This window comes from Giraffa tippelskirchi, chromosome 14, assembly GCF_054371585.1.
Source record: "Giraffa tippelskirchi isolate mGirTip1 chromosome 14, T2T-mGirTip1v1.2.pri, whole genome shotgun sequence".
Taxonomy (NCBI): Eukaryota; Metazoa; Chordata; class Mammalia; order Artiodactyla; family Giraffidae; genus Giraffa; species Giraffa tippelskirchi.
In genome coordinates this window covers 8,636,808-8,653,586 of record NC_137288.1, presented here as the reverse complement: position 1 = coordinate 8,653,586, position 16,779 = coordinate 8,636,808, and the positions used below count along the sequence as shown (strand labels likewise).

Below are 16,779 nucleotides of genomic sequence, written 5' to 3'. Positions count from 1 at the left end.
AATCAGGGTGGGCTGCGTGCCTCGGCCCCTGCCACAGGGACAAGCCACACCAGTGGCCTCCCTGAGCTCCAATGGCCGGATCTGGGGGTTCTGTCTGGGTGCACACCTCCTTGCTGTGGCCAAGTTCCCCCCTTCTCTGAGCACCAGCTTCATCCTCTCGAATGAGGACATCGATTGCTACCTTGGCACGTTACTCTCTTCATCCTGTGAAGACTCATTAGGCTTATCCTACAATTACTAGCTGGCCCGAAGAGATATCTCCTGAATCCAGATTAAGCTGGAGTCTCCCAGGCTCATCTGGCATGTCTTCCCTGAAGTCTGCCAAAACCCACACCCTTGCATTTCCAGGGACTCCCCTTAGCCAGCTGGGCAGAAAACCCAGCATGCTTCAAACAAGCTGACAGACAAGCGGGAGAGGACTCACGGGCAGACGGCTTCCCTCAGGTCTCGGGTGGAGCTCTGGGACCACAGCAGCAACGGGCCATCCCAGGCCCTGGGCTCAGCAGCGCCCTCATTCTCAGGCCGGCGGCTCTGCCCTGAGGGGAGCAGGAAGGTCACCAACTGCCGCAGGCGGGCCTCACGCCCCTCCCACTGCTGGAGCCTGACCTCCCCCGGCCCCACCCCTTCCCCTACCCCAGCAGGACGACAGCTCGTCTTCCCCTGGCTTCCAACGGGAGGCCCGGCCCTGGGCCCCGATTGGGCACTGCCCCAGCCCGGAGCCAATCACAGTGGCCAGGGAGGTGGAACGCACCGATTGGCCAGGGCCAGGTCATGTGACCATACTCCCCAGGAAACTCAAATATTACCAAGGTTCCCTAAGAAACCAATGAACAGAATTATCCAGTAAAGGCAAACCGTGCTTTTTAATGAGGCCAATGTCACAGAAAAAAAAAAAAAATGCCTCACAATGAAGTGCTCAAGGAAGCTACTAAATAAACTTTCAGAAAAGTTTAGTAGTTTTTTTTTTTTTTTTTTTAATAGGGTGACGGAGAGCTATACCTTTCCCGTCTATGTGAATTTAGGTTTAAACTAGATTTCCCTTGGCTATTATATAAGACAAAAAAACCCACATCCCCCCCTTTCACTCCCCCCCACCCCCAAAAAGTGTTTTAATCTATAGAATTTTTGTGTCCTCAGTTGTGTCTGATTCGCGGCAACTCACGAACTCTACACAGCCAGGCTCTTCCGTCCATGGAATTCAGGGCAATTTTTTCTGTCCCAGTAAATGCCCACCCTGGGTGATCCAAAGGCAAGGGCTCAGAGGCTCCTGAGAGACTAACTCCTTTCAGCTGAGCACAGAGCTGGCTCCTCACTGGGATGCCTGTGGCCTGGGGCTCCCTGAGGGGAGAGCAGCACTCGCCCCACCGTGTGGTCACTGCTGGAAGTGCAGGCTGCTCCTCACTCCCCCTTGACAGTGTCCCTGAGGGCAGAACAGTGTGAATCGAATCAAGGTGGAAATGCAAACTCCAATGCAACCAAACTCCCCACAAGGTCTCTAAAACCACTCAGGAACAGGGAATTGGAAACTGCAGGGGATGACAGGAATGGAGATGGAGACTTGACACCTTACACCGAGTTCACTTCCAGTTATCCCTAGACAAACTTTCCATGAAAACTTGTCACAAATCTCGAAGAACAATGAGCAGAAACCGGACACGTGCTTTGAGTCTTCACACACAAAACTAACAGCCAGTCCACAAAAAAAAAAAACCCAGAGAATACAGTGGACTTTGCAAAATCAAAGATATCTACTGTGGGAAAGACCTCATGACAAAAGCAAAAGACAGGTCATACATCGCGAGACGAATGAGTGGAAACACAAAGCTTATCAAGGATGTGTCTCCAAACAGACAAAGAACACCAACACAACAAGCCTGTGAAAACTAGGGAAAGGTCTGAAGGGACACCAGACTGAGGAAGACACACACAGAGGATCCCGGATGATGTCCAGCACTGAGGGCCTGAAGAAACAACAGTCTAGTTGCACCCCCTCAGGCCTGTGTGACCGTGGATGAGGCCTCTGTTTCCCGGTGGCTCTGAGAGATGGACAGGGAGGAAGGGGAAGAGAAGTCACTTGCATTTCTAATACTCACAGCAAAGTCTTCCAACGAGAAGGGAATTATCACCCCCACTGACAATGCCATTCACTGAAGTGATACCCACCAGTCCATCTAACCCAGAAGGGAAGGATGGACCTGTTCTCACAAAACGGCGAGAGATGGAAGAAGGAAGATCAAGCCCACACCAATCACTGGAAAGAGAAGCTGTGCTCAGGGCTGGAAAGAATTCCTATTGGGAAAATGATGTCACAGCCCCACAAGGCAATCCACAGCTTCGATGCTATTCCTCCCAAAATGCCAATGCATTTTCGCACCGAACAAAGAATTGCAAAAGGGGTACGGAGACAGAAAAGAGCCTAAACTGTCAATACAATCCGACGAAAAAGCCCCGATACGGACATCCAAGGTTGTGTGAAAGGAAATTAGACGACCAAACTAGGATCCTCAGGAGAGTATCGGAGAAGGCAATGGCGACCCACTCCAGTACTCTTGCCTGGAAAACGTCCTGGACGGAGGAGCCTGGTAGGCTGCAGGCCATGGGGTCACGCAGAGTCAGACACGACTGAAGTGACTTAGCCGCAGCAGCAGCAGCAGGACAGTATGCTATTGGGAATACAACAACACAAACACACACAGATCCAGATCGATGGAATAAAGTGGAGGGTCCAGAAACAAACCCCAGCATCCATGGTCAACTCATCTCTGACACAGAAGGGGAGAATATCCAAATGGGAACAAGAAAGCCTCTTCAATCAATGTCCATGGGAAAACCAGACAGCTACATCTGAAGAACGCTATTGGTTTTGATCTCATACCACCTCAATATAGGGGGAAAACCTCACCCTAAAGACTGATGTCATGAGATAGCTAGAAAGAAGCGTAGGTCAAAGGCTCCTTAACATCAGAGTCTCCTTGCCATTTGCTGGGCGGAGGTCGAAATGGGTCTCTTCAAGTAAGGCAAAGAGGTACACGAAGTACACCCATGGGTTTCCATCCAATGGAACCTCTTCACAACAGAGAAGCTAAGCATTCACAAATGCAAAAGATAGGAAACAGAACATGAGAGACTCCTTGCAAGTGGTGTATCTGAGAAGGGGTTCATATGGAAAGAGACGAAGAATGCACAGCACTCAGATTCCAAGAAACAACACCACCACCACCCTTGACCCTTCCCCCATGACCAACTCCGACCTAAAGCCTTTCTCTCCCTCTAACCTATCCCTAAAACATAACCCTCATCTAATCATATACATGTGCATCCCTAGCATCCATCCATCCACACACGAGAGAGAAAGAGGAAGACACAGACGGAACTGAGAAAGGAAAAGAGAGGGACACAGCCAGAGAGAGACACGGAACCAAAGAGAGGAAAGGAGTCGACGGTCCAGACTTTTCCTCAATCTGCCTCGAAGGTAGAAGCAATGACAGCGCCCTTCCACCCCAGAAGGGGGAAAAGGACGGAAGGTTTGGAGAGGAAAAGACAAGAACGCAGGGAGCCATTAGAAGCTCAGCCACCCGCAGAAGCCGAGCTGGGACACTTGAACAGAATCTCAATGGAAACAGAGGAGCAGAAAGTTGGCTACTCTTTTCTATAAGAGAGGGAGACCTTCGAGTCTTCCTTTCGGTCCTCCAACTTGGATGCGGGGTCTCAAAACAGTCAGGAGGGGGAGTGCCTTTTCCTGGGTACCACGGCACATCCAGGCCTCGTTCTGCCCCATTCTGTGCTGTGTCAGCCCTGGATGGAATCTTTCTTTCTGAAGTCTCAGCGCACAAGCTCCACGTGATATCGGCCCCAGGTGGAAAGGCATGGAGCTGCTCGTAGGCCGACAGACCTAGGAAGCAGATGGGAGAATGACCACCACTCTGCAGATGGAGAGACTGGGGCAACCCTGAGGGGCATATGCTTGTCCAGGGCCACACCACTTATGAGAAGAAGGAGCCTGGTCTGAGAGCAGTGGGGTCCTCGGAGCTCAGGCCCTGGCTGAACCCAGGCCTCCCCAGGGCTGTGGGCTGGGCTGTGTGGGTGTCACTGTGCCTGCACATGGCCTAAGGGGGGTGGTCGAGCAGTCAGAAACCCAGAGATTCCCTTGGGAAGTTTTGGGGAAGGGACCTCAGCACGAACCCCAGGAGATGATGTCACCTGCCGGCAACAGAACCCAACAGAACCCGCAGCCCGGGTATCCAGGCCTCCAGAGCGGAGAGGAGCCCCCAGCCAGTTCACTGGCTGCCAGGATGTTCTGCTGTTTGCCCCTGCCCAGAGGCCGGGGCCTCAGGAGTGCTCACAGGCAGTGTGCGCGGGCACCCTGTCGACGTTGGCTCAGGACACCCCCGAGAGGCCTCTGGCCCTTTGCCCGGAGAAACAGAAAGGTAACACGGGGAGCCCCAGGACGGACCAGGCCGCCTCTCCCATGCCACCCGGAAACACCGGGTCCTTTGCCTGTGTGTGTGGATGCGGGTTTCTTGGGGTGTGTCTCCCTCAAGGAAGCCCAGGCGGATGTGGGGTCAGAAGCCTGCGGACAAGTTGTGTCCACACCCCAGGGGAGAGCAGGCTGGGCGGGATGGGGAGAGTGCGGGCAGCGGCGGCCGCCCAGGCGGACCTCACACCCTCAGGTGGGACTCTTTCCTCCCGGGTGGGGATCTGAGCAGACACACGTCTCTGACCCTTCTGGGAAGAGAAGTTCGAGCAGGCAGAAGCAGCGGCTCCACTGCCCAGGCCCAGCTCGGAAAACTCCTAGCATGGCTGGCTGACGGTCACTGTCGTTGCAGAGCTTCCCACGTGATGAGGCCGAGGACGGGGACACCCCATCCACCTCCCGGAGGGAGGGGTCGGAGCACCACCCCCCCGCCCGTGAGGCCCAGTGCAGGCTCCAGGTGAGCGTGCCCACGGAGGCATCAGCCCCACCGGGGGAGAAGCGGAGGCGGGGAAGGCCTGCTGCCGAGACACCGCCCAGGATACACCCGGCGGCCCAGTCTGAGGCTGCCACGGAGCTCAGCACACCCGGCTCCGACCCAGAGTCCCGAGAACCCCGGCCTCTCAGGCAGCAGGAGGACCTGGAGCCCAGCACGCCAGAGCACAGAGGTGAGGACGCTGGGGCTGGTGCACGGGAGTGTGTGGGGAGGGGGTGCTGAGCTACACAGGGACGAGTCCCCGAAAGCTGCTGCTGGGCCTGCAGCAAGCGCTGGCCTCACACCCCCGCCCCCCATCTTGCACACTTCAGTCCCAAAAGACATCCGACGCTGGGTAGTCTTTGGGAATCTCTTGGAAGCTTTCTGTCCCGGGAGACGCACATGCCAAGGCTGGCCTGTGGGCAAACTTTGCTTCTCCCCCAGCTCTAGCACTGGCCTCCAACTGGAACCAGGCTCCGCTTCCCAGACCTGTCCCTACAGAGGTGCTGGCTCCAGGTGCAGGACCCAGGGATCCACCGAGGGCAGATGGAGAACCGAGACTTGCCCTCGCAGAGACACCAGGCCAGCTGGGTACTGGCCAGCACACCGGGCAGATCGGATCTCCATGCCTGCAGGACCCCCAGCCCCAGGCACTGATGTCCCACCCCCTCAGCCAGAACCTCCACCTCCACGTGCACCTCTACCTGCTCGGGCTCTGGCAGGAGAACCCGAGGCAGAGGAGGAGTCACCGCCTCGGCAGGGAGAGCCTGCCCTGGCTCCCGCGCAACACCCAGACGCCCACGATGACTCACCCACCCCTGCAGGGAGAACGAGCCCCCGCTCTGGACAGACACCCAGAGCCCTTGCCGGAAACACCACGTCCAGGGGAGCGGTCGGCTCTGCAGCCTCCATCCCCGTCTGCTCACCGTGGACGCTGGCGACTCGGTCTGCCCCCAGGGGACATGGAGTTCCTTTCCCCTGAACTGCTTTGCATTTGGTTTGTTTCCACCTTTCTGGTGATGTTTTATTTTTTGTATGGTTTCCTGTACTTTTGTTGGTTAAGTTGGGATTAGTAAACTTTTTCATCATTGTTGCAATTTGGGAACACTGTTGTGTAACTCTGGTGATACTGTGTTACCATCACCACTTTGTAGTTTCAGACCCGTTTGATCTTTATGCCCCACCCCCCAACAAAGCCTGGATTCAAGGCAAGCACGCCCTGTTCATCCCTTCCCCCGATCCTGAACACAATTTCATCCTTTCTTTGTGCATTCCTTCCTATATTCTTGGTGTCCCCAATCAATGACTCTCAGTGAAATGACTGAAGGAGTGTTTTTTGGACTCTCCAACTACTGTAAGACTCCATTGGAGAGTTCTCATTTTTATGTCATTTGAACTAGCCTTTGATATCTGAAAGGACGGTGTACGTCCTTTCAAGATACCATGTGCCAAACGAAGCCCTTTTGGCAACTGCCATCATTATCTCCAGGCAGGCATTGCTGTGTCAAGGGTGACATCTCAGCCAGAAGGCAGAGGCTGAGCTCGTCTTGTTGCACCAGCTCCCAAAAGAAGCCAAGAAAGGGAGCTGGAACAACAAACCACCCCAACACCCAGGAAAGCGTTCTTCATGACAGAAGGCTAGAAAATGACCCAACATCCTTGTGGCCCAGAACCCCTCTAGAAAATCACTGTTCCATAAAAAAGAGAAACACATGGGAAGTTCCAAGGAGAGGCAATGCCCATGGCCCGTGTACTTGAGAGACGGCCTGACCGCTCCGGGGAAGACACGCACCGACGGAACCCCTTGGGAAACAGCAGTGATAGTCCTCACCGTCGTAAGGGCTTCCTCTGGGGACAACCTGCCCGGGGCACCACACGAGGGAGCAGACCGGCTTCTCTTCCTCTGCCCCCACACCATTCACTCATGAAGGCAGCTCAGGTGTTCTCATGCCCTGCCTGCCTGCCTGCCTGGCTCATCCGTGAGCTGTGACCACCTACAGGGCAGGACTCCACCTTCTCCTCTCTGTGTACCGTGAATCTGCACACAGTGGGCTTGCAGAACCTTAGGAGACTTGAGCCATTCCCACTCGAGCCAGAACCCTCCCCAGGAAGGAAAACAGCTGTGGAGTCATTTTGGCCCCAGCACTGGTTCGAAAGCCTGGCGCCTCCTACAGCCTCTACGGTGTGAAGAGGGAGGTCCCTTCTGACAGAGCTTTCCGGGTCTCAGATCTAAGCTGTTGTTTCACTGTCAGCTGTGTCTCTTCCGTTGCAGCCAGGTGGGCCACGCTGCTCCAAAGGAGCTCACAAGCTGAGTTTCAAGGGAGGTATAGAGAGGACAGGGATGGCTACAACGTACTGCAAACTGAGTGAGGGTCCCCACAATCCTCAGCAAAGGTCTGTGGTGTGCAAGTGGGGAGTAGAGGGCCCCCAAGTTCCAAAGGAAGGGAGGTAGTCGGGAGCTAAAGCCCTTGGCCGCTGTGGTAGTAGCTGCAGATGGCAGCTCGTCCACAGTGCACTTCGAATGAGGTCATATGAGCGGGACTCTGGAAATGGCTCCGAAATCGGGAGAAAGGGGTCAGGGTATGTGGGAATCCGGCGGGGGTGGGGGGTGGATGAAGGAAGGTGTCCCTCCTCTCTCCAGTGCAATTTGGTTTGGTGAGTCTCAAAGCTACCAGATGGCACTTCCCAAGTCAGGCCCCCGCAGGAATCAGGGTGGGCTGCGTGCCTCGGCCCCTGCCACAGGGACAAGCCACACCAGTGGCCTCCCTGAGCTCCAATGGCCGGATCTGGGGGTTCTGTCTGGGTGCACACCTCCTTGCTGTGGCCAAGTTCCCCCCTTCTCTGAGCACCAGCTTCATCCTCTCGAATGAGGACATCGATTGCTACCTTGGCACGTTACTCTCTTCATCCTGTGAAGACTCATTAGGCTTATCCTACAATTACTAGCTGGCCCGAAGAGATATCTCCTGAATCCAGATTAAGCTGGAGTCTCCCAGGCTCATCTGGCATGTCTTCCCTGAAGTCTGCCAAAACCCACACCCTTGCATTTCCAGGGACTCCCCTTAGCCAGCTGGGCAGAAAACCCAGCATGGTTCAAACAAGCTGACAGACAAGCGGGAGAGGACTCACGGGCAGACGGCTTCCCTCAGGTCTCGGGTGGAGCTCTGGGACCACAGCAGCAACGGGCCATCCCAGGCCCTGGGCTCAGCAGCGCCCTCATTCTCAGGCCGGCGGCTCTGCCCTGAGGGGAGCAGGAAGGTCACCAACTGCCGCAGGCGGGCCTCACGCCCCTCCCACTGCTGGAGCCTGACCTCCCCCGGCCCCACCCCTTCCCCTACCCCAGCAGGACGACAGCTCGTCTTCCCCTGGCTTCCAACGGGAGGCCCGGCCCTGGGCCCCGATTGGGCACTGCCCCAGCCCGGAGCCAATCACAGTGGCCAGGGAGGTGGAACGCACCGATTGGCCAGGGCCAGGTCATGTGACCATACTCCCCAGGAAACTCAAATATTACCAAGGTTCCCTAAGAAACCAATGAACAGAATTATCCAGTAAAGGCAAACCGTGATTTTTAATGAGGCCAATGTCACAGAAAAAAAAAAAATGCTTCACAATGAACTGCTCAAGGAAGCTACTAAATAAACTTTCAGAAAAGTTTAGTAGTTTTTTTTTTTTTTTTTAATAGGGTGACGGAGAGCTATACCTTTCCCGTCTATGTGAATTTAGGTTTAAACTAGATTTCCCTTGGCTATTATATAAGACAAAAAAACCCACATCCCCCCCTTTCACTCCCCCCCACCCCCAAAAAGTGTTTTAATCTATAGAATTTTTGTGTCCTCAGTTGTGTCTGATTCGCGGCAACTCACGAACTCTACACAGCCAGGCTCTTCCGTCCATGGAATTCAGGGCAATTTTTTCTGTCCCAGTAAATGCCCACCCTGGGTGATCCAAAGGCAAGGGCTCAGAGGCTCCTGAGAGACTAACTCCTTTCAGCTGAGCACAGAGCTGGCTCCTCACTGGGATGCCTGTGGCCTGGGGCTCCCTGAGGGGAGAGCAGCACTCGCCCCACCGTGTGGTCACTGCTGGAAGTGCAGGCTGCTCCTCACTCCCCCTTGACAGTGTCCCTGAGGGCAGAACAGTGTGAATCGAATCAAGGTGGAAATGCAAACTCCAATGCAACCAAACTCCCCACAAGGTCTCTAAAACCACTCAGGAACAGGGAATTGGAAACTGCAGGGGATGACAGGAATGGAGATGGAGACTTGACACCTTACACCGAGTTCACTTCCAGTTATCCCTAGACAAACTTTCCATGAAAACTTGTCACAAATCTCGAAGAACAATGAGCAGAAACCGGACACGTGCTTTGAGTCTTCACACACAAAACTAACAGCCAGTCCACAAAAAAAAAACCCAGAGAATACAGTGGACTTTGCAAAATCAAAGATATCTACTGTGGGAAAGACCTCATGACAAAAGCAAAAGACAGGTCATACATCGCGAGACGAATGAGTGGAAACACAAAGCTTATCAAGGATGTGTCTCCAAACAGACAAAGAACACCAACACAACAAGCCTGTGAAAACTAGGGAAAGGTCTGAAGGGACACCAGACTGAGGAAGACACACACAGAGGATCCCGGATGATGTCCAGCACTGAGGGCCTGAAGAAACAACAGTCTAGTTGCACCCCCTCAGGCCTGTGTGACCGTGGATGAGGCCTCTGTTTCCCGGTGGCTCTGAGAGATGGACAGGGAGGAAGGGGAAGAGAAGTCACTTGCATTTCTAATACTCACAGCAAAGTCTTCCAACGAGAAGGGAATTATCACCCCCACTGACAATGCCATTCACTGAAGTGATACCCACCAGTCCATCTAACCCAGAAGGGAAGGATGGACCTGTTCTCACAAAACGGCGAGAGATGGAAGAAGGAAGATCAAGCCCACACCAATCACTGGAAAGAGAAGCTGTGCTCAGGGCTTGAAAGAATTCCTATTGGGAGAATGATGTCACAGCCCCACAAGGCAATCCACAGCTTCGATGCTATTCCTCCCAAAATGCCAATGCATTTTCGCACCGAACAAAGAATTGCAAAAGGGGTACGGAGACAGAAAAGAGCCTAAACTGTCAATACAATCCGACGAAAAAGCCCCGATACGGACATCCAAGGTTGTGTGAAAGGAAATTAGACGACCAAACTAGGATCCTCAGGAGAGTATCGGAGAAGGCAATGGCGACCCACTCCAGTACTCTTGCCTGGAAAATGTCCTGGACGGAGGAGCCTGGTAGGCTGCAGGCCATGGGGTCACGCAGAGTCAGACACGACTGAAGTGACTTAGCCGCAGCAGCAGCAGCAGGACAGTATGCTATTGGGAATACAACAACACACACAGATCCAGATCGATGGAATAAAGTGGAGGGTCCAGAAACAAACCCCAGCATCCATCGTCAACTCATCTCTGACACAGAAGGGGAGATTATCCAAATGGGAACAAGAAAGCCTCTTCAATCAATGTCCATGGGAAACCCAGACAGCTACATCTGAAGAACGCTATTGGTTTGGATCTCAGACCACCTCAATATTGGGGAAAAACCTCACCCTAAAGACTGATGTCATGAGATAGCTAGAAAGAAGCGTAGGTCAAAGGCTCCTTAACATCAGAGTCTCCTTGCCATTTGCTGGGCGGAGGTAGAAATGGGTCTCTTCAATTAAGGGAAAGAGGTACACGAAGTACACCAATGGGTTTCCATCCAATGGAACCTCTTCACAACAGAGAAGCTAAGCATTCACAAATGCAAAAGATAGGAAACGGAACACGAGAGACTCCTTCCAAGTGGTGTATCTGAGAAGGGGTTCATATGGAAAGAGACGAAGAATGCACAGCACTCAGATTCCAAGAAACACCACCACCACCCTTGACCCTTCCCCTATGACCAACTCCGACCTGAAGCCTTTCTCTCCCTCTAACCTATCCCTAAAACATAACCCTCATCTAATCATATACATGTGGAATTCCTAGCATCCATCCATCCACACACGAGAGAGAAAGAGGAAGACACAGACGCAACTGAGAAAGGAAAAGAGAGGGACACAGCCAGAGAGAGACACGGAACCAAAGAGATGAAAGGAGTCGATGGTCCAGACTTTTCCTCAATCTGTCTCGAAGGTAGAAGCAAAGACAGTGCCCATCCACCCCAGAAGGGGAAAAAGGAGGGAAGGTTTGCAGAGGAAAAGACAAGAACGCAGGGAGCCATTAGAAGCTCAGCCAACCGCAGAAGCCGAGCTGGGACACTTGAACAGAATCTCAATGGAAACAGAGGACCAGAAAGTTGGCTACTCTTTTCTACAAGAGAGGGAGACCTTCGAGTTTTCCTTTCGGTCCTCCAACTTGGATGCGGGGTCTCAAAACAGTCAGGAGGGGGAGTGCGTTTTCCTGGGTACCACGGCACATGCAGGCCTCGTTCTGCCCCATTCTGTGCTATGTCAGCCCTGGATGGAATCTTTCTTTCAGAAGTCTCAGCGCACGAGCTCCATGTGATATCGGCCCCAGGTGGAAAGGCATGGAGCTGCTCGTAGGCCGACAGACCTAGGAAGCAGATGGGAGAATGACGCCCACTCTGCAGATGGAGAGACTGGGGAAACCCTGAGGGGCATATGCTTGTCCAGGGCCACACCACTTATGAGAAGAAGGAGCCTGGTCTGAGAGCAGCAGGGCCCTCGGAGCTCAGGCCCTGGCTGCACCCAGGCCTCCCCAGGGCTGTGGGCTGGGCTGTGTGGGTGTCTCTGTGCCTGCACATGGCCTAAGGGGGGTGGTCGAGCAGTCAGAAACCCAGAGATTCCCTTGGGAAGTTTTGGGGAAGGGACCTCAGCACGAACCCCAGGCGATGATGTCACCTGCCGGCAACAGAACCCAACAGAACCCGCAACCCGGGTATCCAGGCCTCCAGAGTGGAGAGGAGCCCCCAGCCAGATCACTTGCTGCCAGGATGTTCTGCTGTTTGCCCATGCCCAGAGGCCGGGGCCTCAGGAGAGCTCACAGGCAGTGTGCGTGGGCACCCTGTCGACGTTGGCTCAGGACACCCCCGAGAGGCCTCTGGCCGTTTGCCCGGAGAAACAGAAAGGTAACACGGGGAGCCCCAGGCCGGGCCAGGCCACCTCGCTCATGCCACCCGGAAACACCGGGTCCTTTGCCTGTGTGTGTGGATGCGGGTTTCTCGGGGTGTGTCTCCCTCAAGGAAGCCCAGGCGGATGTGGGGTCAGAAGCCTGCGGACAAGTTGTGTCCACACCCCAGGGGAGAGCAGGCTGGGCCCGATGGGGAGTGTGCGGGCAGCGGCGGCCGCCCAGGCTGACCTCACACCCACAGGTGGGTCTCTTTCCTCCCGGGTGGGGATCTGAGCAGACACACGTCTCTGACCCTTCTGGGAAGAGAAGTTCGAGCAGGCAGAAGCAGCGGTTCCACTGGCCAGGCCCAGCTTGGAAAACTCCCAGCATGGCTGGCTGACGGTCACTGTCGTTGCAGAGCTTCCCACGTGATGAGGCCGAGGACGGGGACACCCCATCCACCTCCCGGAGGGAGGGGTCGGAGCACCACCCCCCCGCCCGTGAGGCCCAGTGCAGGCTCCAGGTGAGCGTGCCCACGGAGGCATCAGGCCCACCGGGGGAGAAGAGGAGGCGGGGAAGGCCTGCTGCAGAGACACCGCCCAGGATACACCCGCCGGCCCAGTCTGAGGCTGCCACGGAGCTCAGCACACCCGGCTCCGACCCAGAGTCCCGAGAACCCCGGCCTCTGAGGCAGCAGGAGGACCTGGAGCCCAGCACGCCAGAGCACAGAGGTGAGGACGCTGGGGCTGCTGCACGGGAGTGTGTGGGGACGGGGTGCTGAGGTACACAGGGACGAGTCCCGGAAAGCTGCTGCTGGGCCTGCAGCAAGCGCTGGCCTCACACCCCCCGCCCCCCGTCTCGCACACTTCAGTCCCAAAAGACATCCGATGCTGGGTATTCTTTGGGAATCTCTTGGAAGCTTTCTGTCCCGGGATACTCACATGCCAAGGCAGGCCTGTGGGCAAACTTTGCTTCTCCCCCAGCTCTAGCACTGACCTCCAACTGGAACCAGGCTCCACTTCCCAGACCTGTCCCTACAGAGGTGGTGGCTCCAGGTGCAGGACCCAGGGATCCACCGAGGGCAGATGGAGAACCGAGACTTGCCCTCGCAGAGACACCAGGCCAGCTGGGTACTGGCCAGCACACCGGGCAGATCGGATCTCCGTGCCTGCAGGACCCCCAGCCCCAGGCACTGATGTCCCACCCCCTCAGCCAGAACCTCCACCTCCACGTGCACCTGTACCTGCTCGGGCTCTGGCAGGAGAACCCGAGGCAGAGGAGGAGTCACCGCCTCGGCAGGGAGAGCCTGCCCTGGCTCCCGCGCAACACCCAGACGCCCACGATGACTCACCCACCCCTGCAGGGAGAACGAGCCCCCGCTCTGGACAGACACCCAGAGCCCTTGCCGGAAACACCACGTCCAGGGGAGCGGTCGGCTCTGCAGCCTCCATCCCTGTCTGCTCACCGTGGACGCCGGCAACTCGGTCTGCCCCCAGGGGACATGGAGTTCCTTTCCCCTGAACTGCTTTGCATTTGGTTTGTTTCCACCTTTCTGGTGATGTTTTCTTTTTTGTATGGTTTCCTGTATTTTTGTTGGTTAAGTTGGGATTCGTAAACTTTCTCATCATTGTTGCAATTTGGGAACACTGTTGTGTAACTCTGGTGATCCTGTGTTACCATCACCACTTGGTAGTTTCAGACCCGTTTGATCTTTATGCCCCACCCCCCAACAAAGCCTGGATTCAAGGCAAGCACGCCCTGTTCATCCCTTCCCCCGATCCTGAACACAATTTCATCTTTTCTTTGTGCATTCCTTCCTATATTCTTGGTGTCCCCAATCAATGACTCTCCGTGAAATGACTGAAGCAGTGTTTTTCGGACTCTCCACCTACTGTAAGACTCCATTGGAGAGTTCTCATTTTTATGTCATTTGAACTAGCCTTTGATATCTGAAAGGACGGTGTACGTCCTTTCAAGATACCATGTGCCAAACGAAGCCCTTTTGGCCACTGCCATCATTATCTCCAGGCAGGCATTGCTGTTTGAAGGGTGACATCTCAGCCAGAAGGCAGAGGCTGAGCTCGTCTTGTTGCACCAGCTCCCAAAAGAAGCCAAGAAAGGGAGCTGGAACAACAAACCACCCCAACGCCCAGGAAAGCGTTCTTCATGACAGAAGGCTAGAAAATGACCCAACATCCTTGTGGCCCAGAACCCCTCTAGAAAATCACTGTTCCATAAAAAAGAGAAACACATGGGAAGTTCCAAGGAGAGGCAATGCCCATGGCCAGTGTACTTTAGAGACGGCCTGAGCGCTCCGGGGAAGACACGCACCGACGGAACCCCTTGGGAAACAGCAGGGATTCTCCTCACCGTCGTAAGGGTTTCCTCTGGGGACAACCTGCCCTGGGCACCACATGAGGGAGCAGACCGGCTTCTCTTCCTCTGCCCCCACACCATTCACTCATGAAGGCAGCTCAGGTGTTCTCATGCCCTGCCTGCCTGCCTGCCTGGCTCATCCGTGAGCTGTGACCACCTCCAGGGCAGGACTCCACCTTCTCCTCTCTGTGTACCGTGCATCTGCACACAGTGGGCTTTCAGAACCTTAGACTTGAGCCATTCCCACTCAAGCCAGAACCCTCCCCAGGAAGGAAAACAGCTGTGGAGTCATTTTGGCCCCAGCACTGGTTCCGAAACCCTGGCGGCTCCTACAGCCTCTACGGCGTGAAGAGGGAGGTCCCATTTGACAGAGCTTTCCGGGTCTCAGATCTAAGCTGTTGTTTCACTGTCAGCTGTGTCTCTTCCGTTGCAGCCAGGTGGGCCACGCTGCTCCAAAGGAGCTCACAAGCTGAGTTTCAAGGGAGGACAGGGATGGCTACAACGTGCTGCAAACTGAGTGAGGGTCCCCACAATCCTCAGCAAAGGTCTGTGGTGTGCAAGTGGGGAGTAGAGGGCCCCCAAGTTCCAAAGGAAGGGAGGTACTCGGGAGCTAAAGCCCTTGGCTGCTGTGGTAGCAGCTGCAGATGGCAGCTCGTCCACAGTGCACTTCGAATGAGGTCATATGAGCGGGACTCTGGAAATGGCTCCGAAATCGAGAGAAAGGGGTCAGGGTATGTGGGAAGCCGGCGGGGGTGGGGGGTGGATGAAGGAAGGTGTCCCTCCTCTCTCCAGTGCAATTTGGTTTGGTGAGTCTCAAAGCTACCAGATGGCACTTCCCAAGTCAGGCCCCCACAGGAATCAGGGTGGGCTGCGTGCCTCGGCCCCTGCCACAGGGACAAGCCACACCAGTGGCCTCCCTGAGCTCCAATGGCCGGATCTGGGGGTTCTGTCTGGGTGCACACCTCCTTGCTGTGGCCAAGTTCCCCCCTTCTCTGAGCACCAGCTTCATCCTCTCGAATGAGGACATCGAATGCTACCTTGGCACGTTACTCTCTTCATCCTGTGAAGACTCATTAGGCTTATCCTACAATTACTAGCTGGCCCGAAGAGATATCTCCTGAATCCAGATTAAGCTGGAGTCTCCCAGGCTCATCTGGCATGTCTTCCCTGAAGTCTGCCAAAACCCACACCCTTGCATTTCCAGGGACTCCCCTTAGCCAGCTGGGCAGAAAACCCAGCATGCTTCAAACAAGCTGACAGACAAGCGGGAGAGGACTCACGGGCAGAAGGTTTCCCTCAGGTCTCGGGTGGAGCTCTGGGACCACAGCAGCAACGGGCCATCCCAGCCCCTGGGCTCAGCAGCGCCCTCATTCTCAGGCCGGCGGCTCTGCCCTGAGGGGAGCGGGAAGGTCACCAACTGCTGCAGGCGGACCTCACGCCCCTCCCACTGCTGGAGCCTGACCTCCCCCGGCCCCACCCCTTCCCCTACCCCAGCAGGACGACAGCTCGTCTTCCCCTGGCTTCCAACGTCAGGCCCGGCCCTGGGCCCCGATTGGGCACTGCCCCAGCCCGGAGCCAATCACAGTGGCCAGGGAGGTGGAACGCACCGATTGGCCAGGGCCAGGTCATGTGAGCATACTCCCCAGGAAACTCAAATATTACCAAGGTTCCCTAAGAAACCAATGAACAAAATTATCCAGTAAAGGCAAACCGTACTTTTTAATGAGGCCAATGTCACAGAAAAAAAAAAAAAAAGCTTCACCATGAACTGCTCAAGGAAGCTACTAAATAAACTTTCAGAAAAGTTTAGTAGTTTTTTTTTTTTTTTTTAATAGGGTGACGGAGAGCTATACCTTTCCCGTCTATGTGAATTTAGGTTTAAACTAGATTTCCCTTGGCTATTATATAAGACAAAAAAACCCACATCACCCCCTTTCACTCACCCCCACCCCCCAAAAGTGTTTTAATGTATTGAATTTTTCTGTCCTCAGTTGTGTCTGATTCACGGCAACCCACGAACTCTACACAGCCAGGCTCTTCCGTCCATGGAATTCAGGGCAATTTTTTCTGTCCCAGTCAATGCCCACCCTGGGTGATCCAAAGGCAAGGGCTCAGAGGCCCCTGAGAGACTAACTCCTTTCAGCTGAGCACAGAGCTGGCTCCTCACTGGGATGCCTGTGGCCTGGGGCTCCCAGAGGGGAGAGCAGCACTCGCCCCACCGTGTGGTCACTGCTGGAAGTGCAGGCTGCTCCTCACTCCCCCTTGACAGTGTCCCTGACGGCAGAACAGTGTGAATCGAATCAAGGTGGTAATGCAAACTCCAATGCAACCAAACTTCCCACAAGGTCTCCAAAACCA

The 16,779-nt window shown here is 55.0% G+C and overlaps 2 protein-coding genes and 1 long non-coding RNA gene across 5 annotated transcripts in view; 2 read left to right on the top strand and 1 right to left on the bottom strand.

Moving 5' to 3' along the window:
- Positions 1–16,779, bottom strand: part of LOC145534148 (uncharacterized) — a 770,273-nt gene that overhangs the window by 716,315 nt on the left and 37,179 nt on the right. Inside the window, exons 4-6 of the long non-coding RNA XR_014074274.1 lie at positions 15,702–15,813; positions 8,076–8,187; positions 425–536 (exon numbers count right to left, since the gene is read on the bottom strand). This is a non-coding gene — a long non-coding RNA (uncharacterized LOC145534148). The remainder of the gene's footprint in view (positions 1–424; positions 537–8,075; positions 8,188–15,701; positions 15,814–16,779) is intronic.
- Positions 1–16,779, top strand: part of LOC145533878 (uncharacterized) — a 67,886-nt gene that overhangs the window by 21,968 nt on the left and 29,139 nt on the right. The window lies entirely within an intron of this gene.
- LOC145533838 (uncharacterized) lies at positions 964–13,766 on the top strand. 3 transcript variants are annotated; one of them, XM_081561176.1, is made up of 3 exons: positions 964–4,427; positions 12,464–12,776; positions 13,029–13,766. In XM_081561176.1, the coding sequence occupies exons 1-3, from the start codon at positions 4,191–4,193 to the stop codon at positions 13,658–13,660; spliced, it is 1,182 nt and encodes a 393-aa protein (XP_081417302.1). In that variant the 5' UTR covers positions 964–4,190; the 3' UTR covers positions 13,661–13,766. The 3 variants fall into 3 exon arrangements, with proteins under 3 accessions (XP_081417302.1, XP_081417301.1, XP_081417303.1); XM_081561175.1 differs by lacking the exon at positions 12,464–12,776 and adding an exon at positions 4,827–5,139; XM_081561177.1 differs by lacking the exons at positions 12,464–12,776; positions 13,029–13,766 and adding exons at positions 4,827–5,139; positions 5,391–8,290.